Source organism: Rissa tridactyla, chromosome 4, assembly GCF_028500815.1.
Source record: "Rissa tridactyla isolate bRisTri1 chromosome 4, bRisTri1.patW.cur.20221130, whole genome shotgun sequence".
NCBI lineage: Eukaryota > Metazoa > Chordata > Aves > Charadriiformes > Laridae > Rissa > Rissa tridactyla.
The window spans coordinates 55895741-55908545 of NC_071469.1; the positions used below are offsets into that span (position 1 = coordinate 55895741).

Below are 12805 nucleotides of genomic sequence, written 5' to 3' on the forward strand. Positions count from 1 at the left end.
GGGCACATTTCTGTTTTCTTCCTGGCAAGCTGTGGCAGCTCTTGCTTTGCACAGTTTCCTGAATGACTGCATTAATTTGATTGACTCCAGATCAATGACATTTCTAAATAAGATTAAATTACACGTTCCTTCTGTCTGTGTGTTACAGGAGATTACTCTTAGCAGAATCTCAAAGGAAGCAATTAGCTGACCACTGATGTAATGAATCCTAATTATTTTGTTTGTACAAACAATAAAGCCAGAAGCATTTGTTTAGCAAGGAAGTGTAATTACTCTGAGCACTCGAGAAAATAAATCAAACAGCGCTACCTAGACCTGTAAATAATGAGCCTTTGACTTCCTATTTATGCTAAGAATGCTCATGGAATATTTTCAGGTAGCTGGGAGCCAGCCTTTGAAAGTAACATTCATCATAGTTATTATTGAGCATTTTCTTGATTATGTCCTTGGGTGTGCTAGGTGCCCTGCAGAAATCTCCATCTACATCGCCCTGTCACTGGCACCTGCTAAAAATTCACTGCAGCCAGTGCAATTTCCTGCAACTGTTTTTTGTTAATCAACAAGAAGTCGCTCCCATCGCAATCATTAGCCTGTACTGCTCCTAAGGGCACCAGTGGCTTGGGGCACGTCCTCAGCAAAGGATGAATGATCAGAAAAACAGCACGTTACTATACACGGAGCAGGCTGTATTCTACCCAACATTTAGCCAAGCAGTCTAGAAATGGAATAAAACCAGAAGGCAATGGAAGGAGACTGGCCACAGTCTTCCCCTTCTCCAGGTTGATCTGCTGCTGTTAGAAAACGTTCACAGCTCAAACAAGAGCGACAAGCAGAGTCACGGGGCACCTTGTCTTGTAGAAAGCAGAGACCAGTCCAAAAAAACCTGAAATTCTGCCACCTGTGCCAATTTTGTGCCACCCAAAAGCATGAGGGAGCTCACAAATTAGAGATAACCCGATCCCATTGCATGCAAACTCACTGAATGTTGCAAATACCGTGATGCAGCCCACAACCACGTGTACTTTCTGCAGATACTAACTCTTGAGATTGGCCATTCTCTCAGCGTACTTGGTTTCCTTCACCATGGTTTCCAAAGGATATTCAAAACATACAAAAATATTTCGTCTAATCTTTCTTTCATTGCTAGCCACACTTTAGGTGTTAAACTGAATCTAAAATAAACTGCAAAGCCACAAATTCTGCAGTCGGTTTGCTTTTCCTCTTCTCTCAGCCTGAACAGCAATGCACCCAAAAGGGATCAACATTATTTTCTGGTTCTCTTCAGTGGTGCTCAGCAATCTTATGGCAACACAGGCTCACATCCTGGTAAAAGCCTTTCCCTGAATGAAAAAAGAGACACCTCTGCTTACAGCACTTGGATTCTCATGGTAGTGATACTGTTTAAATAGAGAAAGAATGCTCTCAAATCAGCAAAATCGCACGAAGTGAGCAAGGTGTAAGTTACTGCAACACGTGTACTGGCTGAAGGGAAACTGCAAATCACTTGTTGGTGCAATGGGAGCCATTTCCATCATGCTTATGAGGTATTTCAGTTCTTTGCTCCTTCCTACCCCGAGCTGTTTCTCTTTGTTTGTGTTCAGTAGCTATTAAAAACTCATAGAAGGCTTTTTTTGTGCTCTTGCTGTAGGCCTAATTGACAAACATTTGCTGTATGCCATTATGTTATTCTAGTATCCTTGAAAATTAACTGAAGACGTTAGTCTCCTTCAGAGAAGTTAAGGAGGAATAAATACCACCTACCCCAAGGCAGGCAGGACAGATGAATTAACAAATGGTATGTAATTGTGCAGTGGAGATGGGCTTATGCTTAAAGCTTTTGTTTTGTTTTCCCCTACAAACAACTTGACCCAACCAAATCATACGAAAGCAGAGAATACCTTGGTCAGTCTGCTGGAATATCCCTTTAGGCCTGTTCTAGGGAAAAGCAGCACTAATAACTGTTTGGCTGCCTCTACACCAAGGATTAAAATGTCGCTTTGTTTTTCCAGCCTGAAAAATTCTGGTGACCTTACAGGATGATCAACAGTACCAAACAATTAATGCTCAACCAGCCAGGCAAGAACAGAAACTCTTTGGAGGTTTTCAGGAAGGCTGAACTGTGGCCAAAACTATTCAGGGGATGTGCGAAAACTACCTTAAATGGGACAGTATTTCACGGGGGGAAAATAATGGGAGATGCTACTCCACATTTGAGTACCAGAGGAATCTCTCATTGGAACGGGGACAGTCTTGATTTCTGGCCATCCTAGAAGTGCATCGCGCTGCATCCTTTAAATATTTGTCTCTTCTAAAAAGATGTTGCAACAGGAAAAAAATCAAGGGTTTGATTTAGCTTAAGAAGATTACATGATTATATTCCTGCAACATGTTATTCATCCAATCTACTGTGTGTTGGGCAAATAAAGCCTTATTCTATTCCTTCATGAAACAAACGGAAAGTGAGATGACAGTACAAAGCAGAAGCTAAGAGTGGCTCTAAACAAAGCAAATCGTGAGAGAGAGAAAAGATTCAGTTCAACATTGCTCAGGTCAACAGAAAAACTTGACAACTTTATGAAAATGGGATGACAAATGCTGCTTGGGTTCAATAAGAAACTGGCAGCATTTTGTTTTCTTTAAGCTGCTCCTTATCGTCTCCTGTACTGCTTCTGTTTCTTATGTCATCACTGCCAAAAGAAAATCCTTCACAGGAGGAATTCTTCTGCTTAGAATAAGGATTTAGTCTAATAACATTAGACAAATCTCTTGACTTTCTCTGGTTTTCTGCATTAGAAAGAAAGTGGACTGAATGATCCAAAGCAATTTTTTCAGAAGTGTCTGAAGAATCAGAAGTACCACTTTCAAAATTATTTTATGCGCTTGACCCCTAAATCCTTTAGAGAGATATTTCTTAGTCTCTCTCCTTAGTCTCTTTTGAAAAGGCTCTTCCTTAGTCTCTTTTGAAAAATGAATTAAGTTCATATAGCATGTAGAGGAACAAAAACTGAGTTCCCCTACTCTCCCAGGAGATGGTTATTTAGCTTACAGAGATAGGGTAAGCATAGCTCCAGTATAAAAACTCTGTAGTATTTTTCCTTTTAAAATCTGGAAGAAATAAACTTCTTTAAGAGAGGCTCTTAGTACACAAATTAATCTCAAGAATCTTTAGAGAAGTGTCATTTAAAATAATTATCTGCAAAATGTCTTATCAAACGTTTTTTAGCTTAATGATAGGAAACTGTCATACCTTTCTGAATCTGTCTGGTTCTTCCAGAGATCCAGGACTCTGTTTAAGAGAGGAAAAAAAAAAAAAAAAGGAAAAAAAATAATATCATGAATTTAAGATCCCAGTGGAGCCTATAAATGAGTATTCACCTCACGGGGGATTTTCTTTCAAATTCATGGTCACCTGGATAGAGTGAACCAGCAGGAGATTTTTTTTTTAATGAGCTTTTTAATACACATTAGGCTGAAAGCTGAAATGTTCTCTGATTCTTGACCATTTGAATCAGATGAGCAGTTCTCTCAGCAATAGCTTTCACTTTACTGACACCTATTGACTATATTTATGCTTACACAAGGTTTTGGTCAACAGAGTATAACTCATTATAATCAATGGCAAACAATTCTTAGAAATATGCTCTTTATTAATAGAGGTCATGCTTACCTTCCGTGCACTTTAAAGGATTTGTATTCTAAGTAAGCTTTGGATTTGAAGATAAGGTTTCCCAAAGCAGAAAATTTTCAGGTGCCTCAAACTTTACGTGTTCGAGTTCAGATACCTTCCAAAGCACTTTGCACACAGAAAGTACCAAATTCACACCTGTAAAGTCTAATCCTCTGATTAGGTATCTTAAAGTTGAACACATAATGTAAGTAGTTAAGCTAGAAAAATCTTAATTAATAATTATGTATGTTTATGCTAAGAGCGTAGGAATATCTTTAGCATGCCATGGAATATCTTACATATGGGGATGAATTCTGCCATCCTTAGCATGTCTTACATACAATTCAGTAATTTCTTTAATCATTTGGTTCTTGCATTAAAATACCTCCTCTTTATTTAATTCCAAATTCTTAGATAATAAAGACAGTTTCAAAAAGGACTAGGTCCTTCTGTGCACAGTTACTTTCTGAGTCAGTTCGGTCAGTGATCGCTCTTATCACTCTGCCTCACAGCAAGAGACACAAATAAAGAACAGTGAATATTTTCTTACTACAGGAACTGTTGAAAAAAAATAACTCAATGGAGAATGTTGTGTGGAGAAAGGGCAAAAAATTAGAAATCTATGTGCCCAGAACTAGGTGTATATCCAAAATACTCTTACACACAAACATCTCACAGACCTCAACTGCATGCATCTTTGACAACAGCCAATTGTGTTCTGTTTTGAACCTTACATTTTGAGAAATACTCGTAGCATTGCTTACAAAGGGAAAAAGATAGCACACAACTCTTATTTTAATACTAGAATATTTGTGCTCATATTTATAAATACATGGCTATTTTTGTTCTGTCTGATGGCATTTACTAAGAGAGGTTTTAATTAAGCAGACACACACATGTACTGTTGAATTATGACTAGCAATGTGAAGCAACTAAAAGAGCAATGGCAGAGATCAGCAGCTATGAATTGAGTGCTGTCACCTACCGGTGAGCTCATGTACTCTTTCAGTTTAGATTTGTAGAGCATCCATCGGTAACGCAGGTCCTCCAGATCCTCAGAATTTCCAAAGACAGGCTGAAGATCAAGAAGGTCCTCAAAGAGACTCTGACCCTCAGGCACACGAGACTGCAGCTCCTGCAGGCAAAGACAAGGTCAGCAGCAACTCAGAATTCAAGAAGGCCCCACTTTTAAAATCCAGCATTCAAAAGAACAGTGGTACTAAATCAAACTACTGGGTACTCTGGAATAGCGCCTTTATTTTTGTTAGCATTTTTTTTGGACTGAAATGCTATAAAAGGGTCAGCTCATCTGAAGGACTCCTGCAGCCTTGGATATTTCTGTTTGTTTCATTTCTTACAGCATCCATTGTCATTGTCTCTGGCTATACTCAACAAAGAGAGTGGGGCCAAATACCAAACACTGATTTTAATCAGTTTCTTTTAATGAACACCTTTGCCATACCACACCAGAAATTTCCAGTCCAACAGCTAGAAGCCAGGCTGCTTCCTGCCCTTCTACCACGCCAGCTCTGGCAGACCTTTCTTAGTAGAAGGGGTGAAATACTTGTCCTAAATTCCTGAGCTTCATCTACTCCAGAGTCCCCAACTCTCCTAAAGCAGAGAGTGCAGTGTTTGAGGGGTTTGGGGGTGTGGTTTTTTTTTTGGGGGGGAGGGGAGGTTGGTTTGTTTTGTGGGGGGTTTTTTTGTTATTTTTTTTGTTGTTGTTGGCTGGTTGGTTTGTTTTGTTTTTTTGGATTATTTTTTGGTTGGTGTTGTGTTGGAAGGATTTGCACTTATTGCAATCTTTGTCTCCATCTTCATCCCCTGAAAACTAACCTCCAGTTTGCTCTGACGTGCCTTAATTTCCTCTGCAGAAGATGAAGTCACAGCAAGAATTTTAGTTAGTTTGTTGTTTTCTCCTTGTAACCACTCTTCAAAGTCATGTAGGAGCTTCAGGTGGCTGCTCATGTGTTGCCCTTCTATTTCCTCCTAGGTTACAGAACAAGAACAAAAAAGTCCTTACTGTTATGTCAGATGTTTCCTCTGAAGGCCTGATTGCAAGATCTTAACCTCCAACTTTGTAACCCATAGTATCAAATGAAGCCAATAAAATTGTTCTTGTGAAGCTGATACGAAGGCAGATACAGAGTCCCCCTCTCACCTGCTTATGGTTCGGATATGTATCTAAATGACAGAAGGTAGGTCCAGACATCCATCTGCTGTCCACAAATGCTATTTTCTTCTTCTTATCAGCCACTGGTCTATTTAACTGCCACTTTTTGAGAAGACTTGAAAACACAAAACCAGAGACATCAGTGCAGTGAAGCATCTAATGATGAGACATTCACGTTTTGAGCGGGGCTATTGGGGACGCCTCTGGTGAAATAGCACTATTATTATTATACTATTATTACTATTAATAGCACTATTGCTATTAAAGTTATTTCCAACATCTTTTTAACAAAATAAGATCAAGACAGGAGTGTCTCAAAGCAGCACCTGTCCTCTAGTTCTAACATTTCCAAGTGGTTTGTGGGTTTTTTTTCTTTTATTCCGGGAACTGAAAATTATTACCTTGACAACATACCTTCCTGTGGGGTAACAGCAGGCAGTACAATCGAGCCTTCCTCAATTTAGTCATTTCATTTTTATGCCTATTCTGACACTATCTATGGATATATTCACACAAGTGGCACAGTATTAAATTTTAACATGGACTAGCAAATATGAGCAGCAGTTTGACACTGCACAGTGAGGGTAAAATAAATTAAGTCCACATTTGCCAGCTAAGAGAAGATGTTAACTCTGTTTATACTCTTGCTGGTTTGCAAAAGGCACAAATCCCAGTGCAGATACAGCTTCCTTGGATGTATCTCCAGATCAGACAGTGGGGAGAACAGGAAGGTGAGGCAGAAGAGCAGAAGTCACCCAGTCTATGTCCTATTTCCTCTGACAAGAACTGGCAGTACCAGGGTGAGCTGCATCCTAACGAGACACTGCCTGCTCTGAGTGTGAGGAAAAGGCAGCTTCATAGGCTGCTCTGATCCCCGGATTCTCTGAAATGGTTCTCTTGAAAGTAATTATTTTCCGTTTATAAACAATTAAATAAAACCTCACCTTGCTCCTTGCATTGTAACATAACTGATCACTTTCACAGCACAGAGCACAAAGCATCAAGTGTGTCTGGTCATATGGCAGTAAAGAGCATCCCCTTGAAGGGACATGAGGAAGATGTACATGAACACTTACCCAGTTGCCATCTCCTTCAGTGATCTCCACGATTCCTTCAGCTGATCCAGCTCTGCCTGGACATGGGCAGTCTCCTCTGGGGAAGAATTCTCCATGACCAGCTGGCCATGAGCTTCCACAAGGTGCAGCTGGACCTCCTTATCTGGAAATTCAGCTAGCCATCTCTGAAACGTACAGTCCTTACAGTTACTTCTACGTATCCTGGGTAAAGCAGAGGCTATGTCAGACTGAAGGCCATGTTCAGTCCAGGACTATGCTGGTTCTGTTGGCACTAGCTAGAACATACCTAGCGGGAAAAAAAATATGCTGTGGATTCCTGCAAAGAGCCAACATAGGTCAAAGAGCTGATGGCAGAACTTAAAGGGCACAAGCTGTCAATGCACCACTTCTGTAGCCTTCCCATGAGATATCTTGGTTTCCCATATGAAGGCATGCCAGAGTGAATCTAGCACGCAAAATACTGCTACAAAGGGAAAAGCTAGCAGCTGTGAGACAGCTCAGTTCAACACAGTATAAGGTTAGCTAACAGGGTAATAACATTCAATGTATCAATGAGTACAGACAGGCAAAGGTAGGTGTTGTCCAGAGATATCACCCTGGCAGGAAGAGCTTTTTTAAAACCACCTATCCCTTTGATAATACTTTATCCATCTCAACAGTTTTTAGCTATTTCTTGCTGTTCTTGTCTTTTTACCTAGCTCCGCATTCCACAACACAGGGCAAAGCAGGGAGGCAGCAGCAACCAACAGTTATCGCAGGAGAAACAAACCATCATTACTCTCCCCAACCAGGAAACCCTCACTAGAAAACCCCTGCCCTTAATGTCTGAATGCCGCAAAGTGAATAATTAACATCTTACACTAAGATGCTTTTCTCACCTCCAGGTCTGCCACCCTGCCCTCAGTGTTCTGCTCTCCATCAACATCCTGGTAGGAGTCAATCTTCTCCGTGGTTACTGTGATCCACCGCTGGAGGTCAGAGAGTTTGTCGTTATACGCCCAGTGCTTCTGAACGTACTCTTCACTCTGCTTTATCATCAACTACAAATGATAAAAATGTCAGCAACTAAACACAGACAAAAAGCAGTTTCATTACGGGATCTAACGCTGTGACTTCTGGCACAGAATCTCATGGTCAAAAAAGAAAAAAACAGCCGTTAATGAAACGCAAAAAACCTATCCTTTAGCATCAGTGGCATAGAAAACACCTACAAGCTCCTGCAGGCCTGAATTCAACCACATGGGGGGGCATTAAGCACTAGAATAGCTCCCTTCCTCTTCAGATGAAACAGAATAAAGAATATGTTTGTATTTTTATACCCCAGTCAATATTAAATACACCATATACTCCCTGAATCAGAAATGACTGTACAGACTTTTTTGGCAAAAGTCCAGTTCAGCAATAAATGGAATTATTGAGATTGAAACTAGAACTCCACAGTGCATACTAGGGTAATACTTCGTCTTAAGTATTTTCATGGTGACCTGCATAACTAAGGTAATTTTACAAGCTCTTCTTCTGAAACTGCTTTGAAAGGTCGTTTTATAGCAATGTTTAAACTAGAAAATGCCTCAGGTCAAAACAAGTACTTATCCAATCGCAACTCATTTCTCTCATTAACTTTTAAGTCACAAAGCTATAAAAAAAAAAAAATCAACAGTTTGGTACAAAACCACTATTCGGGAATCTGTGAAGGTGTCCAAGCACTTCTGTGATAATGTAACTATGAGGTCTTTTGGTTGGAAATCTCAGGCCCACTCCAGAAATAATTTATACAGATATAAAATCTGTGCGGATGGTATCCTATCCCAAAAGGAAATCACATTACAGATAACCAGAGAATCCTGGAAGTGTTATGAAATTCATAAGAATTCTTCCCCTGAAATGAAAATATCTGTCACTCAAAGCATATAATCTCATATGCTTAAAGATTTTTTTAAATATTTTTAAATAGTGGGAACTGACGACAACTCAGGCAACTAAAAACTCTTCCTTATGTTACCTCCAACGACCTCTTCAGAGCCTGAGAGTCAGATGAAAGTTGGTTCATCTCATGCCTGTGTGTGGTATTTGACTGAACAAGCTTCTCTACTGCCTCCATTTGAATGCCAAGCTCTGCCAAGTCATCTCGGATCATCTGCGGAGAAAAAGACGGATTCCACATGGGCAACATGCTAGATGTTGCACGGACCTCCACAAAACACACACTAAAGGTAGATTCATTTGACAGTGTGAGGACAAAAAAACCCAGGAACAATCACCATCTTTAAGAAAATTGTTTTGACATCTAGGAGTAAATGTTTCTGAAAGAAATGGTTGTAGGTCCTTACATGTTACCAGTTGATAACAAAGAAGGTAAGTTGCTGAGAAGCAGCCAGAGGAGACATAGTATAATCAGCTAAGTACTACAAAGAACTATGTTGATAACACCCCTGCGGTCACCAAGGGTGAAGTGGCACCATGTAGCTGAATCACTTTAGCTTACCATGGCGAAAAGTCACATCCCCTCTTTCTTCCCCTCCTGCTCTTCTCGCCCCTGGCCCAACCTTGATCAGGCTCTACTGCATGATGGACCCTTTGCTGAACCACTAACCAAGTGGAAAATGATCATCTTTTCCTGTTGATTATTTTTTTCTCATCTTGGCCAGCTGAATCGGCCCATGGAGTAAATCCAGTGCATGTCAAAGCTGTGACAAGGTAAAGAGCAGGACGGGGGGGATGCAGAAGGAGGTGGGACAATGGGAACTCTCTGCTTTTGGAGGGAGTTATATTGGTTCAGGTTATCTTGTGCAGTTTCACTCCCAGTGGGAAGTATCAGGATACATTTTCTTTAGCAGTAAAACTAGCCCAATGCATGGCACCAATAGTTTCCAGCTGCTTGTTCCTTCCCTCAAGCCCAGTCTGCCAGTTCTTCAGCTGCATTGCTTCAATTTCATTTACACCATGCTCCAACTGGACCAAATGAAATTATCTAACACACAATTAATTGAGGGGACAAGGTAATGAATTCCTAATGCTAATAAAATATGAACAAACGAGACCACAATTAACTGAGGATATCACGGTCAAGCACTGCTGTAATGTACCTGTAGTCTCTGGAGTTGTGTCTTTTTACCCAAGAGGTCAGGTTGCGGTTCCTTCTCTAGATCTAATTTGGCTTTGATGGCAGACAATTTCTTCTGCAAAGGTGCGAAACCAGCATCAAAGTCCTTATGTTGCGCTATCAAATTCTAGATGGAGAAAGAAAAAGAAAAAGAAAAATAACGCTCCAGCATTCAACATATATAACCCTTGGCATTAACTTTTGTCAATGTCCATTTCAAACTCACAACAAACACCAAGCTCCACTATGCAACAGACCACAAGTTTATTTGCATGTTTGATCAACTTTGAAAAATGGATTGGGCACAGATGGTTAATACTAAATTTCTATCTATGAAAGTGGCTTAGTAAAAGATTGATCATTGTCTTTTTCACAGGCAAAGATTGTATATGGGCTTTGAAGCTCACCTGGAGTTTGCTTTTGCTTTGCAGCAGACTTGTGTGTATAATTTCTCTCTCCTTTGAAGCTTCAGCTACTTCTTGCAGGAAAGACTTTGCTTTTTCCTCACCAAGGATATTGTTTAGCAAATCTTTCTTCAGCTGTAATGTCATCAACTTCTCGTTGAACTGGGAGCTTTCAGCTAGAGCAGCCTCAAGGAGAAAAAAAATCTTGCATTGAAATCATACCAAAAAAATAAAAATCATATAACCACATTATTCTCACACAAGTCACACAACCAAAGCAGTATGACAAAGTCAGGTAAAAACAGCATGCTGGGCCGACAAGGGGTAACAGAAGGTACCTGGACAGTGCCCAGTTAAAGGAAAAGTCTTCCTGATAATGTTAGAAGCACCAGGGCTGCATCCATTTTGTGAACAGAAATAGAGGAAAGCTGTACTATGGAAAGAGTTGTCTGTGCAGAGGAGAGGCCTAAACAACCAACAGAAAGGACAGCTTGAATGCTCATCCCGAGGATAAACTCCATCCCTGTTCACAGACACATTTATTCTGGAGATCACAGGGATGACAGAGTAACAAACACCTTCCTGGGCACATACAGAAATCATGCGTTTTAATCCCACAACTATATTACTACACACTTCTTAACAGAGTCCACAGACTTCCTGTCCAGGGAGATTTGGGCTAATGCTAAACAATATTATCATCATTGTTAAAGACATCTATCACTTTAATTCAGCCTACTCAGTTGACAGCTCCAGTTAACCAAACAAAGGGCAGAAAATATGACGATCTGTTACAGCTATAGTTAAGCATTGACCTCCAGCCAGGGGGGTTTCCTGCCATACTGGAAAGGTCCTTCCAGCTGCTGCTGTCTGGCAGCCGTGTGCAGGCAGCTGCTGGCATGGCTTGGGCAAACACAAACCAAGTATCAGTTTCTGAACTTAGTAACAGGTTGTCTACCTCAATGTGAGCGAGCGCTGGCTCCGGAGTCTCCAGGAGCATCTGGACCGATGGCTTCCACTGCTCAAAATCTTGCAGGGGATTTTGGAAGAGTCCTCTCAGTTGGGTTTCTGTATCGGCGCTCATTTTAGATGTCTTGCCTCTAACACTGCAAGCATAAAGTGACAGCCAAGGGAAGGATTACGAAGAAATCCAAGTCCAAACACCCTATTCATCAAGGCATGAATTAACACAATATTCATGTGTAAACTGTATCCAGCACAAAAGCCTCAGTCTCTCTTACTGCCTGCGCCCGGTGCTGCGTACAGACAGCTGCTCTGTCAGTCAGAGACGTCCGACAAAACTTTATTTAGATGCCCTAAGACACATTTGTCTCTTGTGCAACTGTGTATTAGGAATTACTTTGCCTTTCCAGCAGCCAGCAGTCTCCCCTTGTATGTGATCTTTCTTGGCTGCTATCACCAGCATGATTTAACAAATTTTATTATCGGAGCAGCCTCACTGACTGAAGGGAGAAACAATCCAAAAGTGTCTAGAATTTAACTGCAGTTGCCTGTATTGTTTTACATATTACCGAGTCTTTGTTCCTTTAAAAAATTACATTAGAAACCTCTGATCTCCTTATGTTCCCTATAAAAAGAGGAAAATGCATGGGTTTTTTTCAGATATAAAGTTTTAAAATTTTGCAGAACCACTTGCATTTATACTAATATATAGGTGATTCTGATAAAAGCTTTGTATTTATATATATGTGCACACATACATACATAGCTCTGCACGTATGTGTACATATATATTGAAAAAAATATAAATAAAATCAGCACACATTCATTATATATATCCAGGCTTCTCTTAGAAAGGCCTATCCAAAATTCAGCTGAGTAACAGGCCTAGCAGTGACACACCCCATGCAGCTGCCTCCTGTTTTTCTCAGCTTTCCTGACCTCCCAGTTTGCAGAATCCTATTTGATGTGGCAGAACGCAGCCCAAACTAGAAGTTCATACGGGAACAGCAAATTCACAAGTTAGGCAAGAGCAATGCCAATTGAGATTAATACTGCCTTTCTATAAAAACAGAAACAATCATCTTACCTGTGCCACTGGGACGCTAAACAAAGGCAAGCTTGCAGAGGCCAAAAGCTCCATAAATAGAAAGTTCTGACATTACATGTCCTTTGCCATTTGCTCTGCTGCCCCTGCCAGGCTCAGCGTGAAGCTGCCAGACCTCACAGAGAAGCTAGCAAAAGAGCAGCTGCCATTTTCCACTCAGAGGCAAGTCCCCTGCCTTCTCTGCTGCTCTTTCGACATCATTTACTTGTTAGTTTTTAAACTGAAATCCTTTCCCATAATGACCTATAACCCTTCCAGCAGGACAGCATACTGTGCACCGGACAGAGGAAAATAAGCTTGGATACCGTAAAAAA

At 40.6% G+C, this 12805-nt stretch overlaps 1 protein-coding gene across 5 annotated transcripts in view; it reads right to left on the reverse strand.

The window, feature by feature from the left end:
* The window catches only part of SYNE3 (spectrin repeat containing nuclear envelope family member 3), a 69052-nt gene that overhangs the window by 20185 nt on the left and 36062 nt on the right, over window positions 1-12805 (reverse strand). For 4 of the 5 annotated variants that reach the window (XM_054201117.1, XM_054201114.1, XM_054201116.1 and 1 more), the window contains 10 exons: window positions 11382-11529; window positions 10427-10609; window positions 10003-10146; window positions 8919-9053; window positions 7795-7956; window positions 6917-7080; window positions 5829-5955; window positions 5504-5656; window positions 4653-4802; window positions 3248-3286 (listed from right to left, as the gene is read on the reverse strand). In XM_054201117.1, coding sequence (XP_054057092.1) covers window positions 3248-3286; window positions 4653-4802; window positions 5504-5656; window positions 5829-5955; window positions 6917-7080; window positions 7795-7956; window positions 8919-9053; window positions 10003-10146; window positions 10427-10609; window positions 11382-11529 — 1405 coding nt within the window. Of the gene's footprint in view, window positions 1-3247; window positions 3287-4652; window positions 4803-5503; window positions 5657-5828; window positions 5956-6916; window positions 7203-7794; window positions 7957-8918; window positions 9054-10002; window positions 10147-10426; window positions 10610-11381; window positions 11530-12805 lie in introns of those variants that run through there. The other variant, XM_054201118.1, reaches the window with a different exon arrangement.